Source organism: Heloderma suspectum, chromosome 3 (assembly GCF_057233095.1).
Source record: "Heloderma suspectum isolate Gila_16-S chromosome 3, 16-S_ref, whole genome shotgun sequence".
Classification (NCBI taxonomy): Eukaryota; Metazoa; Chordata; class Lepidosauria; order Squamata; family Helodermatidae; genus Heloderma; species Heloderma suspectum.
Window position 1 is genome coordinate 280,337,548 of NC_139460.1, and position 21,476 is coordinate 280,359,023.

General features: G+C 42.7%; 1 protein-coding gene across 1 annotated transcript in view; it reads right to left on the reverse strand.

Moving 5' to 3' along the window:
• The window catches only part of EPHA4 (EPH receptor A4), a 186,579-nt gene that overhangs the window by 35,182 nt on the left and 129,921 nt on the right, over positions 1-21,476 (reverse strand). Inside the window, exons 6-8 of the mRNA XM_084847095.1 lie at positions 10,826-10,950; positions 9,513-9,672; positions 5,442-5,553 (exon numbers count right to left, since the gene is read on the reverse strand). Of these exons, the coding sequence (XP_084703221.1) occupies positions 5,442-5,553; positions 9,513-9,672; positions 10,826-10,950 (397 nt within the window). The remainder of the gene's footprint in view (positions 1-5,441; positions 5,554-9,512; positions 9,673-10,825; positions 10,951-21,476) is intronic.

The following is a 21,476-nucleotide window of genomic DNA, read 5'->3' on the forward strand; positions in this document are numbered from 1 at the left end:
TGGGATGGAAACAGCCTTGGTCACCCTGGTTGATGACTTACACATGGGGGAGTGCTACCCTGTTGGTTCTTCTGGACCTCTCAGAAGGTTTCGATACCATCAACCATGGTATCCTTCTGGAACATTTATCTGGATTGGGCTTGGGAGGCACAGTTTTAAAGTGGTTCTGGTCCTTTTTGGAGGAGCGGTCTCAGAAGGTGGTGCTGGAGGATTTCTGTTCCATCCCATGGCCATTAGCCTGTGGGGTGCCACAAGGTCCTATCTTGTCCCTCATGCTTCTTAACATTTCATGAAACAGCTGGGGGAAGTCATCAGGATGTTTGGGCTGAAGTGTCATCAGTATGCAGATGATACTCAGCTCTACCTCTCGTTTCCATCTGCACATCCCAGGGAAGCTGTGGAACTCTTGAACCAGTGTCTGGGGCTGTTTTGGGATGGTTGAGGGTGAACAAGCTGAAACTTAATCCAGACAAGACTGGGGTACTGTGGGTTGGGAAACCAGCTACTTCAGATGGAGGTTTACAACTGGCCTTAGATGGCTCCCTGAAAGACCAAGTGTGCATTTTGGGAGTCTTCCTGGACTCTGGGCTAACTGGAGAAGCCCAGGTGGCTGCGGTGTCCAGGAGTACTTTTTACCAGCTTAGGCTGGTACGCAGCTGCGGCCCTATCTGGAGAGGATGGACCTTGCCTCAGTTATCCATGCACTAGTCACGTCCAGGCTGGACTACTGTAATGCACTATATGTGGGGCTGCCTTTGAAAAAAGTTCAGAAACTCCAGTTTGTGCATAATGTGGCCACCTGTGTATTGGGGGGGGGGGGGCGAGGCGATTCAATCATATAACGCCTACACTGCGCCAGCTGCACTGGTTACTGGTGTGCTTCCGAGCCCAATTCAAAGTGCTGCTTTTGACCTTTAAAGACTTAAATGGTTTGGGACCAAGTTACTTGAAGGACTGCCTACACCCATATCAGCCTGCCCGCACTTTAAGATCAGAAAGAGAGGCCCTTCTCATTTGCCCACCTGTGAGAGCAGTCAGGTGGGTGAGCACATGTGAGACGGCCTTCTCTGCAGTGGCCCCACATCTTTGGAACAAGCTGCCATTGGAGGTCCACCATGCTCCGTCATTGCAGACTTTTAAGAAGGCTTTGAAAATATATTATTTTATCTTGGCCTTCTACTGATATGACTGCTACTGGTGCTGTTGCTGCTGTTAACATCATTATTGGTTTTACTGTTGGTTTTAATTTTTTTAATTGTTGGCTTTTAGTGTTTTTATCACTTGTAATATTTTAACTGTTTTTATGTATTTTATTGTTGTAAGCCACCTTGGGAGGGCTTCTGCTCTGAAAGGCAGCCAATCAATCAATCAATCAATCAATCAATGTACTAGGTGTAATCTCTGCCGTCTCCTGGAAGGGCTGCAAAAGACTTCAGTCTGAAACTCTGGAGAGGTGCTGTCATTCAGTGTAGACAATACTGAGCTGGATGGACCAATGCTATAAGACTCAGTATAAGGCAGCTTCCTATGTGTTATCACTTATGCATTTAATGATGTCTTAATTAACATCACTTGTTCAATTGTTTAGGATTGCAATTTGATTTAAATTGCAATCCTAAACACCCTTACTTGGACAGCTTTAAAAGGGATTAGACAAATTTCATGGGGAGATATGTCTATCAATGGCTACCACTCTATTACCTCCAGAGGCAGTAGGCCTATCAATACCAGTTGTTGGGAAAGACAAGTGGGAGGGTTTATTGCACTCTGTCCTGCTTGTGGGCTTCCTATGTCCATCTGATTAGCCACTGTGAGAACTATATAGGCTTTTAGCCTGATCCAGTGCAGCTCTTCTTATGTTCTCTGGAGTCACACTGAGTGGAACTGAGTTCCAAGAAAACATGCATAGTATTCTGGTGTTAAATTTTTTTTTGATTTTTTCCCCCAGACAATGAAACATTATTGAGTGAAGTTTGCAACTAAAACTAACAAACTTAAGGTACATTTTGTATCCAGAAAATCTAGAAACGGGAATCTACTAAATTTAGTTTCATGTAAATTACTCAGCAAATGTTTGATTTAATTCCAGCATATAATTTACATCTCCCTCCCAGAGACTCACATAGCTGGTGTTTCTTAATGGTGATCCTGGGCACAACTTTAAACAGATTGTGGGGCAGACTGAAATCACACAGCTTTCAGCAAGGGGAATTGTGGGACTTACTTTGGGTACTTCATTTACTTCAGAAGATCAGTCCCCATCTGTACAGCCCTTGATGTCTTGTGTGTCAGAGCTACATCCTTCAACCCACTGACCATTTGCTCTTAGATTGTTCCCACAAATGGTTGGGCCAACCACCTATTCTTACTATGAACCACCTCTCTTTAACTGTTTTTGTCCAATTGGAACCCTTCTAAGGCAGAGATAACTAAGCAGAGGAGGCAAAAAACTGCTGGCGGCATGCACATTAGCTCCAGCAAGACTGTCAGCTACCTGGCTCCCAAAAGCCTTTCCTTTGACAGCTTTATGGCTGATACTAAAGATAATCAATAGGCGGGCAAGGGGTTGACATTTCATTTTCTAAAAAATGATTCATTGAGGACCAATCACCAGGCAGTGTTTATCTGCCTTGGGAGGCGGCTTTTTTTTTTTTTTAAATAAAAATAAAAATGGGGAAGCGGGGTAGGAGTAATTTCAGAGCAACTCAACCGGCACAATTCTCCAAGGTGGTGGGTCATAATTAGAAATCCAATGCATCCTAGTATCAATCCTGTCTTAAAGAATAAAGTGATCAATAAAAGCAGACGGGGATTCAAGTCATCAGGCTCAGTGATGCTATTTTCTGTTGCAATGGTTTTTAATAAACCTATCTCTCTGCATTATATTTTCATATGTTCTTTTCCTCTTGTCAGTATGGAAGCTGGTGAACCAGCTGAACACCCACTGAAATCCATTACTGCGAATGACTACTTATCAGATATTATAACTTCACGGATTTAACTGCTTTTCATTTTTTTTAAATGGAAAAATAATTTGCAGTAAGAGAGTAAATCAGAAGGAACGTGATCTTATTTATATAATACAAGAATGTAAGCAGAGCCCTGCTAGTGCAACAGGCCAAGCATCTATCTAGCACACCACCTTGTTTCAATAGTGGTCTGTAAGGTCCTTTGGGGAAGTTGAGAAGGAGGTCATGATAGCAATAACCCCTTCCTATTGTTTTTGCCCCAGAAACTGATATCCAGAAGTGCATGAAGGTTCCGTGTCTCAGGACCTCTGGATTTGAATATTCTCTGGCTAATACCTGTGGCTAGACTTATCCTCCGTGAAGTACTAACAATATAGCCCTGTGCTTTAGTCTAGGACAGCTTTCCCGAACCTGGTACCCTCCAAATGTTTTGGACTTCAACTCCTATCAACCCCAGTCAGCATGGCCCATGGTCAGGAATTCTGGAAGTTGTAGTCTAAAACATCTGGAGGGCGCCTGGTTGGGGAAAGCTAGTCTAAGGACCCCTGGGCAGCAATATTTTGAAAAATTGTTGAGGGAGGCTGTGTTGAGCACCATAGTTAAAGCCTCCTGATCTAGTCTTTTCTGATAGCTACAGGAAGTCTGACATGAGCTCAGAGTTCTTTCACCAACAGGATCACCTGAAATTGGACAAAGGGATCTTGCACCACTTCTGCAAGTTTCCTAATTTTAGTGATACCCTGTCCCACTACAGCCCAGTAAGACACATTTCACAACATTATAAAGTCCTCTCCGCTCAACCCTTTGGAGAGGCTTTTGGGGTGGGTGCAAGGAGCTGCAAGTGGGAAGAGAAATGAAAAGAGCTTGCATTCTGCTAGTGCAATGTTGGATTTCACCCAATACTGCCTGCATGTTTTTTTCTTATTTTTCTGTGCTAAACATGTATTCTCTTCTAAATTGCAACTTGAAAATGCAATCAGCGAAGGCCATCAATCCCACCTTAGGTCCCATAGCTGTTTCCAGGGACGATGTGGAGGCATCATAGCTCTGTCTCAACAGGTCAACAAAACAGGTATTAAAGGGTGAGGCAGGTTTCTCTATTGCAGGGGAGGCGACCTTTTTTTGCACAGAAGGCTGCATTTCCTTGGGGGAAATCTGTTCAGGGACTCATGCTGGTGATGGGCGAAGTTGGGGCCAAAAGTGGGCAGAGCCACTCCTTCCTCTTTGTCAAGCCCTCTTCTCTCTTTCTCTACCTCCTTTTTCACTTTCCCTTTCTGACACCCTCTTCTTCCTCTCGTTCTCTCCCTCTGTCTTCCTCCCTGCCCTGCAGGGTGCCATGCGAGGGACAGATTACTCTTGCCAGAATTCTGGACTGATCACTTGCTCATCCTCTCGTTCCACTGCTCCATCTATTTGCCCCCGTTTTCCAGAAGTCTGAACTGTTCATTTGCAGCAGCCTTCCCCCCTTACTTCCATTCCCCCATTTTCTCTCCTCCTGTCTTTTTCACCCTCTGGGCTCCCCCACCTGCATGAAATTAGGCCAATATTAGGTTTTCCACCTGTGCCCTATCAGGACACAGGGTGCTCCCCTCTATCCGCTTTTGATCCTTTCTTGATTGGCAAGAGAGAGAGGACCAACTTGCCCATCATCCTCATCTCTTCTCCCTCACGGAGCACTTTGCATCCCAAATAAGTATTTAGAGGTTCAAAGAAACAACATTCTATTTATCTAATCTCTTCTTGCTTCCTCCCCAGGGAATGTCTGCCTTCCTAACCCACTCCCTCAAGCAAGGACAGAAAACACTACTAAGCAAATCATTTCTTAAAAAAAGAAATTAATTTACACTTGCAGGAGCTTGAGTAATAGTTTTCTTGTCCTGGGGAGGCTCATGATTGAAGATTTGAGTATGCCACCCTAGTCTAACCTGGCTGGCATACAAACTATGGAATTTATATGTGTCTTCTTTGGCATTCCTCACAAGCAACAACTAAAGATATGGCCAAATGAAGACGCATTCAGAAAAACAGGAGGGAATCCTTTCCTCATAAGACAACCTTTCTCCATGCAGAAGCTCAGAGACAGGGGCTTGTTTCATTTTTTAAAAATGTTGCTGTCTGGCATGTCTAATATAGAACTCGTCAGCCCAGAATGATGCATTCATTAAAACTCTACATCAAATTACAGTCCCTCTTCAGATCTCGATGTTGCTGGCTTGCATCTTAAAACCTCCCACCACCACCCCATCCCTAGAATCGGTTTTGCATTTGAAGGGCAAATAACTCTAGAACTATTACCATTACATTACATGCTGCTGTGGTAGTGATGTTGAGAAGATCAAAGCAACACAGGAAAGGGCTTGTGATGCAAATGCACTGTTTATGATGCTAATCAAAGAATTTAGCTTTGTTTGGGGGAGACAAAAAGCTCCCTCATGAAAGAGAGGGGGAAAGAAGGGGAGCTTAAGTTCTTACCTCCTGCTGATGACAAAGGCAGCAATAAGAATGACCACAAGGACAACACTGCCAGCCACCGAGACCAGAAGGACCGTGGGGTTGGTACCTTCGCCAATGATGGGAGACGGAACTAGAAAGAGAAAAGATATCTGTTAATATTCTGCGGTTATGCTACAGACAAGTACAACTCAGAATCACAAAGAGGAGTGCTTGATTCTGCAGCTGAAGTAAAGGCAGTGGCAGTTCACTGCATAGCTCAAAGCCACTCTTGGGCTGTTTCATTAGGCATTCATTTGCCCTAATTTTCCAGGAGGGCCTTAATTAGTAAAAGGCATTATGGTTAATAATGGTTTGAGGGGGGGATCGTTGAGAAGAAGGAGTCCCCTCTTTCTCCCCTTCATGTCTGCTATAAGAGTATAATGGCTGATTTAGTGCCCACTGAGCTGCTTCCCATTTTATTTGATTTAAAATGGACCAGATGCTCATTCCTTGACTATGAGCAAGTACGAGAATCAAACAGAACAAGATGTTTTCTGCTGTCTTCAGCGGGGTAGTGCACTTCACATTTTCACATGCCCTGCCTGAGGGATGTTAGCACTGAAAGGCACAACCTGAACTGATTAAAATTTCTCTGTGCAATGGAAATTAAACAGCCTTTCCCTCCTATTATCTCAAGAAGCAACCCTGCTTTTTCCACTTGTCCAACATGCACATGCACACAAAGTATAGACAGAGACAGTTCATTTCTGAACCAGGGAGACCAGGGGGCAGAAGAATGGAAGATTAGCTAGGTGTGAAACAGGCTACAATTTTATTGAATGAGATCTTCCACATTTGGTGGAAACACAACAAATTGGCAGTTGTTATTGACAACCTGATTGCTGGCAAGATCATCTGGAGTAGGGAAAAAGTGAATATACGAAGCTGCCATATCAAGCAATACGATTTGTCCATCCAGTGCAGTATCAGCTTCTCTGACAGGCAGTAGCTCTCCAGGGTCTTGGGCTTTCCTGTTCCTGCTCACTGAGACCATTTTAAGTGGTGATGCTGGGGAGTGAACCTGGGACCTTCTGCTAGGGACTAAGCTAGGTAATGACCATCACAACTGCTAGGTAGCTCTGGATGGAAAGAATGTATTTTGGCCAAAGATAAAATAAGTTAGTCCTGCAGCCCATGATCTCCCAACCTGGAGGTATGACTAGAATCTGGTCCCTGTAGAGATTGGGTTTAAACATCCTTGAGCCCCTTAAGCCCCTGAAACCCCTCACCCTTTATCATAGCCCTTGACTGATGCTATAAACCAGGGCCAACCTCTGACATTTTGTTCCCCAAAATGGAGGACAAGATGGTGTCCTCCTCCTATTCAAACAAAAACAAGCCAGCCAGACTGACAGCTGCATCCTACCTCAACACTGGTAATGAGAAAGCATCCTCCACCTCACCTGAAGGCAGCAGGCTAGCTTAGGAGGCACAGGGCAAGTTGCATGGTAGACATAGCTCTGTCCTCCAGCACTTTGCCACCACTCCCCACCTCCAAGAGTTGCTACCTGATGCAGCCACTTCACTCTGCCTAATGAACAGGCTATTCTTAAGTTCCAGTTCTGTGGCTTTAACTAAAGAACCAACCATCAGTGCTAAACAGAAATAACCCCCATATATACTTCCTATGAGAAAGGCAAAAAATGCCAGCCAATCTGGTCAAAATGGCAGTGAGGTGAAATGCCTTCCCAGCATTGTCAACCAAACAAAATACATAGAAAGGTTTATGGAGAATAACAAGACCCAAATGAGAACAGATGAGACTAGGCATGAACAGGAATTTTGTTTCAGTTTGCAAATCATCTGAATGTGCTCTGCAGCCCCAAATGCAAATGGGAGCACATTTTTCCAAAAAATGTTTGCACGTTCCTGAACTTGCAATTGTGTTTGAAAAATACATTTTTTTTAAGTGTGCACTTTGAAATGTTCATTAAAATTTGAAAATACGTATTTTCACACTTTAGTCAATGGGGGGAAAGAGTGTACTTTTGAAAAATGTGTGCAGAAATGCACACTTTTCCCGTTGGAAATGCACACTTTTCCCGTTGGAAATGCACAATTTTCCCATTCAACCAAACCGATAAACAGATTGCAAACGGAAACAGAAGTGAGCTGAATCGAACATCAAAGTGAAGTTTGGAGAATTTCTGTGAGCTTGAACATCCCTGGTTTTTCCACCCCGAGGCATAGTATTACTGATAATATCCAAGGCCATATAGCACGGGAGGGTGAGTTGTGAAGGTAAGGAACAAGCTGAGCTTCTTCCTGGGCTCTTCTTCGTTATTTAGCTAGAGGCAGACTGGGGGAGACACATTTTCCATTCAAATCCACCTCCGGGATGCCCTACGCCAACACAGGCTGACTGGCTACAAAACAGGACTAACAGGAGGCTGAAATGCTCTGTCCTGCACATCTGGTGCAAGTTGCAGATGGCTGAACAATCTCTGCAGAGATTGCTGGGCCTTCCCTCCACTCTGCCCCTCCACCAGGCAGAAGTGGTTCAACATTTTTCACTAGTTTATATCAATGTATAACATGCATGTCTTGGGAGAGCCAAATGTTATCGTAAGTGATTTATTCTTTGCCAAAGAAAATGTCCTAGATATTTATGCAAACAACTTACGTTAGTACTTTAGAAAGCTGAGCATATAAATCCCCATGAATCAATGGGGGATTTAGCCGAAGAGTAATTAGAACGTATCATTCCATCGAACCTTATTAAGACTTCCTCGCTGAAAGGTTGAAAACAGCTTGCATCTAATATACAGAATGTGCAAATGCTAGCAAATGTCACTTTTATTGTGGGTACATTTATGCAACTTTACTTTTTCCACAACGTGATTTCGACAATAACTTTCTGGCATTCTGGTCCTATGAACACAAGTCCATATCATGGGCTTGGAAGTCTTGGGCTTTGAAAAAGTCCAAACATAGATATCTGAACACAACCCAAGGACCTACTGTGCTGTTCACAAGAGCAGAATGAAAGTGGATATACTCTATGGCCACAGGTAGAAGAAATGCGTGGCTGCCACCAAAAGTATGTAGTCCTCCTTACTCCCCTTGTAATGCCTAGTAACGAGACCTCACTGCACTGCACTTCATTGGTTGCTTCTTGCAGAATGCTCCTTGTACCATGTCATACATTTTGTATTACCAGATGTTATCAGAGGAGACGGAAAAAAAGGAAAACATTGATCTATCTGGGAGGACAGATGTTGTGAAGAATCAAAAAGCGGTGCTTGCTAAAAACACACACGCGTTTGATTCCTTGTGAACAGGGTCGGGCTGAGCAAGGCCTGCTTGCCCAGATTCTTGAGTGCCCACTGCTACCTCAACTTCTACCACCCCTTCTTCCTCTACCAACTCCAGGGCCTATAAACTTTACCCAGGGCAGGAGAGAGAGAAAAACAGCGTGGGTGGTCTGTATCCATTTTCTGTGTGAAGAAGGGACTGGGACTACACATCCCAGCATCCCCTGAAGAAAAATTATACTATTTCTGTCAGTTTCACCAGAAGGAGTCTTCTCCTGACTGAAATGGATGCAAATAGCATTTTCCCAGGGGAAGCAGGGATGTATAGTCCCAGTCCCTTTCTCGTGTGAGAAATGGATGTTCTGAGTGTCAGTGCAGCTGCCTCCTCCTCTTCTCCTTGCCCTGGTAAGATTTGTGGGCCCTGTGGTGAACAGGGGAAGGGAGCAACAGCACAACTGAGACAGCAGTGGGTACTTCAAGCCCCTGTGAGTGTTTTGCACTCATTCGTCTGGAGCACATGCAGTGTGTATGAAAGATCAAGCTCCGCCTGGGTGCATCTGTATTGGGGAGAATTTCCTCCAGTCACAATCTGAGTAGAAGCAATGGAAAGAAAAGTCTGTGACACAGAACCCTTTAGCCAAGGCCATGTAAATCAAAGCAATGAATTCCAAACCAACAAGAAATTCATTCATACTCAAAGTAAATACAGTGTCCTTTTGAAATGGTAATGAGGAAAGAAAGGTCACAGGGGAAGAGATGATATGCATTATGCCAGTGAAAGATGTGTTGTTATTACCTGTGTTGGTTGTGAACTCAAAGGGCCCACTGAAGTCACCATACCCAGCTGCTGTCCTTGCTCTCACATGGAAGACATATGAAGTCAAAGGATTCAAGCCCTTGATATCTGTATTTCTGGCTGCTGTTTTCACAATGCGATAGCTGCGCTCATTTTGGTCCTAACAGGGAAAGAAAACAGGGAAGAGCAAATGAACAGAACTTTTATGGCTTTGTGAACCCTAGAACTTTATCCATTGCCAGATCTGTTACAGGGATATTACTAATTGAAGTTTTCAAAGGATCTCTGAAAGCTTTTCTTATCGTTATCTATAGTAACGTGTGAGGTCAGTGGACTTTTATATTTTATCATTCTTCCTTGGCTGGGAATGGATAAACGATGATTGAAGAGTAAGTTATATGGTGAGGTTATGATGACTGCTTAAAAGCGCAATTTTCTTTGGAAAATATCTGGGACTGTAGTCACAATCCACCTGATGAACAAACTGTGTTATTTTCAGTACCGATTTCATTCCCTCCCTCATGATAGCAGTTTAGGACCATAGATCCTAAAAAAACTCTCAGGAAACTCCTGCCAACCTTTTTCCCCACAACAACTTAAATCGTCTATTCTGCTTTTCTGCCTGGAAAATGTGTCAGGAAAAAAAATGCTGTAATCTTGTTCCAGTGAAAATCTACAACCCGTTTCTGGCATTATTAGGAAAGCAAATAAAGTGATTATTTTTTTTTTAAGAAAGAGAGAGAAGGGAAAAGTAATTGTTCATTTTGCAGACAACCTTGAGAGGAAATAGCTCTTTCCATAGTTCTGAACTGGAGGAGGAACAAATTATTTGTAGAAATAATGTCTCCATATAACTTGGAGGAGGTGAAGAATGTAATTTTCTTTTCCCTATTTTCTATTAAAATCTATCAAACCCCCACCATCTTTCTGGGCAAAAGCTATCAGCTCATACAGAGCTCATTATTATTACAGTGTTATATACTTCATTATTACACATCTGTCTCCGTTGTAAGGCTAATGTTGCACTACTTCTCTGCTCTATTGATTCTCATTATAAATAGCCCCACTGGAATCAGATAGTTCCTAGGGAGAGAGAGAGAAAAAGTGCCACCACTACTACAAAGCAAGAAGGAAGTGAAATATGTTATTCAGTGCCATTGCTCAAATGTATGAAATGTCAAACTGGATATGATTACAAAGGAAAAAGAATTTGTCACTAATAATGGCCATTTACGTGATAAGAAGGGTAACCCTATTTGGCCCTGGCTTCAAACATAATGGGGAAAAACTTATTTGTCCAGGATGAATAATACCTTTTCGTAATATTTGACTTCATATTCCAGTATGACTCCATTTGGTCTATCAGGTTCCAGCCAAGCCAATGCCACACTGTGCCTTGTTATTTCTTTAGCTTGGATCAAAGCAATTTGAGAAGGAGCTGCCAAGAAAAAAAGGAAGGAAAATGTTATACAGTGGCTCCCAGAAGAGGCTCAAGTACTGGAAGATGCTGGAGTGTTTGTCTTTTACACAAATGCAACGTCCGAAGCCTTAGACACATTCATTAAAGCAACTCAACACAGGCCTAGCCTTAGGCATGTTGGCACCACAGACGGATTATTAAAATGTTGTCCATGCACTAAATTGTACTTTACAACCTTTGGGGCTAAGAGCCTCCTCCTCTCCCATCACACTGGTTTGATGGCTTTGTGCCCACCCCTCATTTAGCACTCAACCCCCTGGTGAGATCTTTTAAGCTATTCTGGCAAGCCACAATAATAAAACGTCCTTTGATTACATCAGTAGTATACATTCAATCATTCATCAAGTCTGTTGGCTAGTTTAGCACATTGAAACTAGCAAAACATCTATGGCTACAAGGAAGGATAAGCTATCGCCTACATAAAAATTAAGCAACAATGATTATGAGGCAGGATCTCCACCTTCCCATAAAAGAACAATTAGACGCTTGATTTCCTGGGTTAATCCTCCCAGACCAATTTAGATTTGGGGCCAATCCTAAATTATGCCCCCTTTCCCCAGTGGTTTCCAGGAGTCCTCCTCATTGTTCCTCTAGCTTTCAGGAACTTTGGAAAGGCAAGACATAGGAGGGAGGGCTTGTGGCAGGGAAAACTCTAGGCCTTGTCATACTCCCAATAACATAACTAGTTTGACAGGGGCTAAATGATTGCCTTCTCCCGTATCAACTTCCCCAGGTGTTAAGGCTTTCTACCGAAGTTCTTCTCAAGGTGCTGCCAAGATCTGAGATCAAGCGTGGTATCAAGGGAGAGGGTATTTCATCAGTAGTGTCCCATTTGTAGAGGTCCCTTGACACAGAGGTTTAGACACTAGGTTAAGATATTTTTAATTCTCACAGGCATTTTAATAAATTGGATTTGAAGAAGTAAGCAAATTGTATTTTAAACTCAGGAGCTGAATTGTTTTTAGTTCATTCTGCTGCGTGAATGGTTGAATTGTCTTAATTTTCTGTTTGAATATGTGGTTGTTTTTATGCGGCTACTGTATATTGTATTATTGTTGATTTAACTTATTGTGAAACACTCTGAGATAGACATTATGAAGGATGGCATAGAAGTATGCTAAATAAACAAACAAAAAACTAAATAGAGCCCTTGTTGATTTTCATAATGGAACTGTTCTTAAATTGAATTGATTTAGTGTGCCCAGTGGGCATTCTCGAAATTAATTAAATTTAAATGGTCCCATGTTGAATCAGACTGTGCAGGGTAGGGGTTCGGCCCATCACTAACTAACGAGCTTTCTATAGTATACTTAACTAAAGGTACATTTTAAAAATCCCACTAATTGGAATCCACCTTCCTTTTAGCTCAGCCTAGTGAACAGGAGCTTCTGGGCAGCCAAAAGTTGGTTGTGAAATTTACAGGGTTCACACCTACAGGGTTGGGCAAAGAATTTACTTATGCTGCCAGGTTCCTGTGGAGTAAAGAGCATGCCACGTGGTCTGACACAGGATTTTTCTTTGAACACACTGCCTTATATCAAACCATTGGTCCACCTAGCCCAGTACTGCCTCTCCTGATTAGCATCAGCTATCTAAAGCCTCAGTCAGAATTAATTCCCAGTGTTAGAATATTTATTTATTTATTTATTTTCATTTCATTTCTATACCACCCAATACCTTAAGCTCTCTGGGTGGTTCACAAAAATTAAAACCAAAAAGCCCAGGATAAAACAATATAGAATACAAAAACCACAATATAACAATACAGCCAGAATAAAACCAGAATAAAACCTAGCAGCAATGCAGAGATTTAAAATACAGATTTAAAACACCAAAGCTAAAAGACTAGGAAGCTAAAATGTCTGGGAGAATAAAAAGGTCTTCACCTGGTGCCAGAAGGAATACAACATAGGTGCCAGGCGAACCTCTCTAGGGAGCTCATTCTACAGCTGGGGTGCCACAGCAGAAAAGACCCTCTTCCTGGTAGCTACCCGCCTCACTTCCTTTGGCAGGGGCTCATGGAGAAGGACTGTTGAGGGTGATCATAGGGTGTGGGCACACATATATGGGAGGAGACAATCCTTCAGATAACCTGCCCCCTAGCCATTTAGGGCTTTAAATGTTAATGTCAGCACTTTGAATCGGGCCTAGAAATGAACTGGCAGCCAGTGCAGCTGGAAAAGTACTGGCATAATGTGATCTCATTGGCCAGTCCCTGTTAACAATCTTGCTGCCCTATTTTGGACTAGCTGAACTTTCCGGACCGTTTTCAAAGGTAGCCCCACACATAATGCATTGAAGTAATCCAGACGAGAAGTTATCAGAACACGGATAACTGTAGCTAGGCTATTTCTGTCCAGATAAGGGTGTAGTTGGTATACCAGCCTAAGCTGATAAAAACTACTCTATGCCACTGAGTTCACCTGTGCCTCAAGTGACAGTTCTGGGTCCAACAGCATCCCCAAACTACGAACCTGATCCTTTACGGGGAGTGCAACCCCCTCCAGAACAGGTTGAATATCACCTAGCCAGGTAGACGAACCACCCACTAACAGCATCTCCGTCTTGTCTGGACTGAGTTTCAGTTCACCTTGCCCAGGAAGGGAATATTGGCCACTGGCCTATAATTGTTAATGTTCTCTCGGTCCAGTTTAGGCTTTTTCAGGAGTGGTCTGATTACCGCCTCTTTTAGAGAGGCCGGCACCACTCCCTCTCTCAAGGAGGAATTTACAGCCTCCTGGACCCAGCCAGACATCCCCTCCTTGTTTGATTTAATAAGCCATGAAGGGCAAGGGTCACGCACACAAGTGGTTGATTGGACTTGGCCAAGCACCTTGTCTGCATCCTCAGGCCTCAATAACTGAAACTCATCCAATAAAACTGGACCAGCCGGTTCTCTGAACGCCTCTGCCAATGGAACTGCATTAATCGTGGTGTCCCATTCATGATGAATCTTTATCTTCAAAGTGCTGTGCAAATTTGTCACAGCGTGTTACTGAAGGTTCCAAAGTCTCTCTCCCTGGCCGAGAATGTAACAGGCTGCAAACCACTCAGAAAAGCTCCGCTGGACAACACTGAGAAGATGCAATGCTGGTGGAAAAGAAATGTGTCTTTGCCACCCTCACCACCACAGTGTCAACCGCCCAAGTCATCTCTGCATTCCACACAGCAACCTGGGCTTCGACAGGAGCACCAGCCATACCAGCAGGAAAATCCTCCAGAGCCCTCTGGAATCCATCAGAATCCATTAGCCTCCAGGGACAGACCATTTTAATAGGTCCCCCATCCTTGCAGAGAGGAAAGGTTGCCCAGAGTCTAAACCTCAGCAGGAAGTGACTTGACCATGACAAGGGGACAGATGTTAATTCCCCCACTTTCAGATCACCATCCTCCAGACCAGTTGAGAAAACCAGATCAAGCATATGTCCCTGGTTGTTATGGTGGCCATGAAGTCCTGAGCTGCCCCAAATACAGCGGTCTCGGCATAGAAGTTGAGATTCTCCAGGACCATCATCCTAGGGGTCCTCAACACCAAGTCTGAGACCACCTCCATCAGCTTAGGCAGGGAGTCTGATGGGCAGCGGGGTGGGCAGTACACCAGCAGAATCCCTAATCTAACCTGGGTACCCAACACAAGGTACAAACACTCAAGATCTTCACTCAAATGAGCAGGAAGCCTAGAGAGGGAGATCAAATTCCTATAGACCATGGCAACCCCCCTTTCCTGCCCCTTGAGTAGGTGCTGGTGCTGTACTGAGTACCCAGGAGGGCACAGCTGGGAGAAAGTAACCCCTCCCAGTTCCCAGGGGGTCTCAGTAATACATACCATACATACCCGCTCATCTACAGCCCCCTCATCCTTATAATTGGACATAGGATTCAACCCAGATCTTCTGCATACAAAGCACATGTTCTACTACTGAGCTGTCTCCCCCTCCCCCGCCCACAGTTCACTGGGAAACAGAAAAACCTTGAAACAAGACTCAGTCATGATGTTGGATTTAAATCCTAATGCAAATTATATAAGATTGCATAATTTCTAGACTAGACACTTTAAGGATTTCTCTCTATCCTAGATTTTAAATTTTAGGGTGCAATCTCTGGCATATTTAGAAAGAAAAAAGTCCTAAAAAAAAAGTTGTAGGACATTTTTCTGTCTAAACATTCATAGGATGGTGCCCTTACTGTATGAACTTCAGCTCTCCTATGAACTATGCCATGGCAATTAGTAATTGTTGTCTTCTTTCAGACTTCATTGTTTTTATACTAGTTAGATCTTTATTCTTTACTAGGGATACTGCTGAACAGAAAACGTAGTTGTATTATTCAGAATTGAATAAATAGTTTTTCCTAGTCCACATATGCCTCGAACCTAGTCATGGACTAAGATGCTACCAATCTAAACAAAAGCATTAAATGTCACTCAATGGAACTTACACCTATAGGAAATGGTACTAAATAACGAGCCATGATTCAGTATTGTACCCATGATCCACATTACTAGAATGCGAAGAGTGAAGAGACCCAAATGAGGATGAGGGGAGGGAGTTCCATTTGCTGTAGCTAGTAGCAGAAGCGCCAAGTGCACTGAGCACTTTGGAACACACTCAAAAGCTACAGAGAGCTTGATCTGAGTGACATATTTTTTTCCATTTTCACTCTCCCACCCCCTGCAAAAAATAAAATAAAAAAGATAACAGGCTTCTTGACACTTCAAATTGTATAAAATGGATTAAAGTCTATGCTCCTTTAGAATTACATTTTTGAATGCAATACGGGGAGCTAAGATAAAACAAACAATGGAATAAATGAGAACCCACTGAGAGAATGAGAAATGTCTCAACAAATGGTTTTGATGGTTTCCTGTAGGGTATCGTTGGTGTCTGAACTTCAGATGTTTAACAGGCCAGAGGACAATGCCTTCTCCCTTTGACTATGACAGTTACAGATTCATAGTTTGCTGGAGGAATGGGCTTTCTGAAGATTTATGATTCAGGCTGCCCAGTCCTTGTTCTGTTACTGGGTGGCCACGTCTCTAGCCAGCTGTTATCAAGTCCTGCCATGAGGGACAAGGTGTTGGTACAAATGGCAGGGGTCTCTGGGGAAGAAAAGGGGGCATTCAGGAAATTTTAATCTTATCTGCAAAAGCTGTTCTGTATAGCCAGAGATTAGACAGCTTCCTAAATTGAATATATTTCTTCTTTTGTCCCTAAAACACTAGAAATATGCAGGTGCGTCTTTTAAAAAACACACAATAACAATAACGACAGCAACCAACAACTGTAGAATGCAGATCTATTAAGACATTATAAGTGGAAATAAAATACAAACATCCCATAAAAAGGAAGGAAGGAAGGAAGGATCTCCACACTTAATGATCTATTGAGACATTTCAAGTGGAATTAGAATGCAAAGAAACACCCATAGGAAGGAAGGAAGGAAGGAAGGAAGGAAGGAAGGAAAGATCTCCATACCTAAAGGAAAATATAGTTGTGGTTTTATATAATTTGTAACCCACCCCTGAGGGACATTTTAAATAATTAAATAAATAAATGTCACACGGATCAAAAGAAAGAAAATTGGATATGAAAGCTTCAGAACTACTTGACCATGTCAGATAGGCCTGATGGAAGGAAAACTAAGCAGCAAGGCACCACACGTATCATCACAAAAGGAACTCTCTGGGAGGAATTGAGTCTGTCAGGAAGACCATTTCTTGATGTATTGCTTAACAGTTTGGCATCTCTGTTAGAAATGACTCTGGAGCTCTGCTCCTGCCTTCCTCAACACATCTGCCCATCTGTCTGTTAGTTCCTTACCCTGAGTCTCAAGTGCATGATGATATATGGAATGACAGAAACAGGGAGGACCCATTCAAATAGGTTCTATCAAGTTATATATATGAGGTAACCAGTGCAGGCAAATTCAAGTGTCCTGGCTTGAGAATCCAGTGAGACCTTTTCATAAGGACAGACTTTTGGTGAGGAAAGGTTCTTTTTGCTTTCACTTGCAGTGCCGTCGCAGCTCAATAAAGGAAATTGCGGGAGAGCAGATTAGTGACAGGCTACAGCCCAACCAGAAAGTCATGTTCCTCAGTTAATCAGTGCCTCTTAAGAGATGAGCTTGATTATTATTTCACAGAGAAATGTTTAACAAGTATGATCTTGGGGATCTCAGCAATCTCCAAGAGAAAGACCATTTCTGGGTTTCCCTCCATCCTCATTCTCTCTCTCTCACACACACACACTTCAAACAAAAAGATGCCATTTTCATACAATGGATGGTGAAGTGATATACTGAAATGTATGAACCTTCATCTCTGTGGTAAAAATACTGTGCTGCTTACAAATTCATGGTGGCTTCAGACTTGTCTCCCTTACTGTTTCATATGTTTGGACCTCCCTCTCAGAGTACTTGTTGTGATGCCATCTCTCTTACTTCATTCAAATCTCTCCTCAAAATGCCTCTTTCCCATGGAACACTTGGTACAATTCCATAGTTTGCAGGCCCAGCAGTAGGGCTGGGCAACTTGTAGCACAGCCAGTGGTGAGGAATCATGGCAGTTGTAGGCCAAAACACCTGGATGGCTACAACAAGTTGCTCAACCCTGGCCTATTGTAAGAGAAACTGGAACTAAGCCTAAGCAAGGCCAAACCAAATATTACTTTAAATATGTATCTTGGAGAAAGGGTTCCCCATCCCCATTTTTTACTTTAGAATAAGTGCAGAGGGTCCAGTCCAGAGCATTAAAGCCACCCCACCCCAGCCCTGATGCTAGGGTCCTGATCTGGATCAGTGTCCTTGTGCCTGCTCTAGAGAACTTTTTTTTTTTTAAAGACATAGCTGCAAGATATAGATTAAAAGTAATGTCTGTTTTGGGCTGAGATAAACATTTTGCTTCGCTGTTTACCTCGGCTTCACTTCACTTTCTCTATTGTTTCCTCTGTTTCAAATGTGAAACTGTAAACGTCTTGGGGCAGGGACATGTCCTCTTATACTTTGTAAAGTGCCATGCACACTGCTGGTGCTATAGATGATGATGATGATGATGTGAGTTTAATGTATACATAATAAATGTCAAATCCCCCTCCCTCTGCAATAATTCATTCCTACATTAGCACAGCACACTGCATCTCAACAACTGACCAATCTTACTATCAAAATTTGGTCCTATAAAAATTACCACCATAACTACTTGTCCTTCCCATATGCTTCTTTGAATCTGAGCATCCTGAAACTAATAACTAGGCAATGCCATGTAACAAATCTTATATGTAATGTCAGTCGATCTTTAATTCTATCGATGGAGCTAGTGAGTATTCAAGTCATTGACAAATGTACACTTGTAAAACTGCTTTTAATCTTTCACATATTCTGGCATAGTAATATGAATCACAGTGACATGTAATTACATGTAACGCCAACCCATCCGTTAATCAACCCATGGGTTGTCGTGCACAAGTGGTAGAGAGCGAGTGTGCTATCTCCCATGCGCCCACTACTTCCGCTTTTACTCCACAACCCATGATCAGCTCCTTCATAGGTTGAGCGTGATGTCCAAACCCATGGTGTGTTTTTGGGTTAACCACTGGATTGTTTATTAACCTAAACAACCCACTGGTCTGAGTTCAGATGTCACGCTCAGCAACCTACAAACAAACCGATTGTTGGTTCTTGAGTAAGTGCAGAAGTGGCAAAAGTGTTGCAGGCAGTGCACCTCCACTTTCCCATTTGTCCTCAACAGTTCATGGTTTGTTTAACTGATGGGTTGTTGTTACATGCGAACAGGCTCATCATTTCCATCTTTGGGACTTAAATAGTGAATGGGTCAGATTCAAATCTGAGGCACATGATTACTCCATTTGTAGCTTTGTGCGGAAGCTACTTACTCAAGGGGAGCAGGTTTGTGACATGAGCACAAAGTGCAGTTTACATTATATTATGGTATTATATACCATCACTCAGTGCTTTGTCTGCAGAATGTCCCAGGTTCAGTCCCTGACTTCTCCAGTTAAAAGAATCAGGTAGCAGTTGATGGGAAACTTTTCTGCCTGAAGGTCAAGCTACACATTACATTAAAGAAGTAGTTTGCAGCTCTGTCTCCATTTCTTTTTTACTCTAAGTTAACTGATTGGGAGGAAAGCAGTTTTCCCCATAGTTTTCTTCTTCCTCAGGTAGATCACACACCTCCCAGCCCACCAAACAGCTGTTTGGCTGCCTGGAGGGAGCACAACTGCAAGTGGAAGAAGTCTGATTGCAAGCGGGAGTGAGATGCGCAGGGAGAGTCATCTGTGTACGCCTCCCACCCCCCGGGTAGAGTGCACTCTTCCTAGCTGCCAAACAACTGCTTGGCAGGCTGGGAGATGTGCAATCTGTCTTTACTGGAGTGGAGAAAGGTCTGCCCTCACCCCAGCAGGAACAGCCACCAGTGCGATCTCAGCTTACAAAGGGATGGCAAAGTGCAGGGAGGGGAGGTTTAAATCTCTCCATCCCTGCACAATGAGATGGGCGGGGGTGGAGTGGGAAATCTCTTTCTCTGTGTGAGTGTCTGGGTTTGGGGAAAGTGAGGTAGGTTAGGCTTAGTGTACTTAGATGTGAAATATAGAGGAAGGTGTCATTGAGAAAATGGCTAAGTGTAACTTTCAACAGGTCCAAGCTCAGCAGTTCATCTTCTTATTCCTCCCCTCCAAAAGACTTGCTCCCTACTGATGTGAATGGAGCAATTTTCTTTTATCTACTTCCTTAGCACCCTGCCATTAAGCACCTACTAGTAGTTTTATTACTGCAGTTCTCTGATTGTGGCCTACCAACAAAGAATAGGAGAGCAGATGCAGTATGAAACTTTGCCTGAGCAGGATAAAGCAATTCCCTTAGGTCCGCCAATTCTAAATTATTATAACTGGTCTTTGGCACTCATAAACACAGCAGAATTCAGATGAAGATATTTTGTTGGTGGTTCAAATTAGAAGGAAGTTACCAGAAGAAATAAACAAACTGAAAGAAATGTCTCTGGCCTGCAGAAGACCAAGAATAAAAACAGCTTTCTATCAAACTGAAAATCCCTGAAGGTTTGGATAGCACCAAACAGTAATCATTTTTTAAATCCAAGATTCCTTTTTAAAACTCAGTAGTATATATTCCTCCACAAATACAATACCAGCTCAAATAGTTCATTTAGAGCTGACCTGAATTTTCATGAATTGTGATCTCATGCAGACTTTTTATTTTCAATCAGAGTAGTTGCCAAACTACTAAGCACGTTGCATGAAAATCAAGGTTTGCAGTGTGTTTGTGTGTGTATTTTACAATCCCTGAGCCTTAAAATCAGCCTTTGGAGGCTTCTGCACAACTTGTCTGAGGAATCATTCGAGTCCATGACTTAGATGAAAAATGGATGAAAATTTGAGGCAACACTTGAAAATACCCTCCAAAAACTGAGCTGCTTTTTGAAAGCGAAGACAAACCAAAATAGGCTGTTTTGACTTGATTATTACTGTGTATGTCATATGTAATATTTATTTATTTCCAGCACAGTCAGTGTAGGACTGGATTAGATATGTGAAGGCCTGGAAGAAAAAAATATAACAATCAAGTAAGCAAGCAGTTTTTCTCCCCCCATTTTTTCTTTTCCACTTTTCCCAATGTGGATAAAAATGGCAGGGGGAGTTCAATTTTTCCCACAGACCATGACATACCTAATGTGGATGTGCATCTGCATTGCTTAAATGTAGTGGAGTGCATCTCTACCTATGGTCACTAGTTGATGCACACAAGTATTTCTATACAACCAAAGAAAGATCACAGCATATATAACATTCAAATAATAAAAAAGTAATTACTTCAGTTTCTCTATGTATTATTTTGTCCTTAAAAAGAACTTCACCACACTTGATGGCTTGAACATATTGTCAAGGATCAAAAGTAAATGCTTAAAAGCACTACTGTGATTAAGAGTTTTACTCTGTGTGGGGATGCTAAAAGCCTGCTTCATTATTAATTACTTTAAAGAATGCTAAAGGACTAATCAGGATAAATACTCCTTTCTAGGATGGGGGAGGAAATGGAATAACTTATTTGTCATTGTCTTCATCTTCTTTTTTTAAAAGAAGGTACTGCAAGACTCCTGTACCTAAAAACACAAAAACAAAACCTCAGAGAATTTCATATTTGAAATCCAGCCGACCTGCACCCAGTTTGGCACTGGACCGTTTGTATTCAGGAAAACCCTTGACTTACATGTTCATCAAGATCATGTCCTTCATTTTCATATCTGGATCTATTCACACAGAGATATGGGTGGGTGCTGGCCATGTAAAAAGATTGCATGAGTAGCGAGAGAACCATTGGCCGCGTTTGGATGATCGGGGGGGAGGGAGCCACTGTGGTTTGTACATGTGACTTCCATTTGCATAATTACCCGCAAGGCCACATGGGTTGCCATGTCGTCCAAACTCGGCATGGTGCATGGCAGGGGTGGCTTCTTA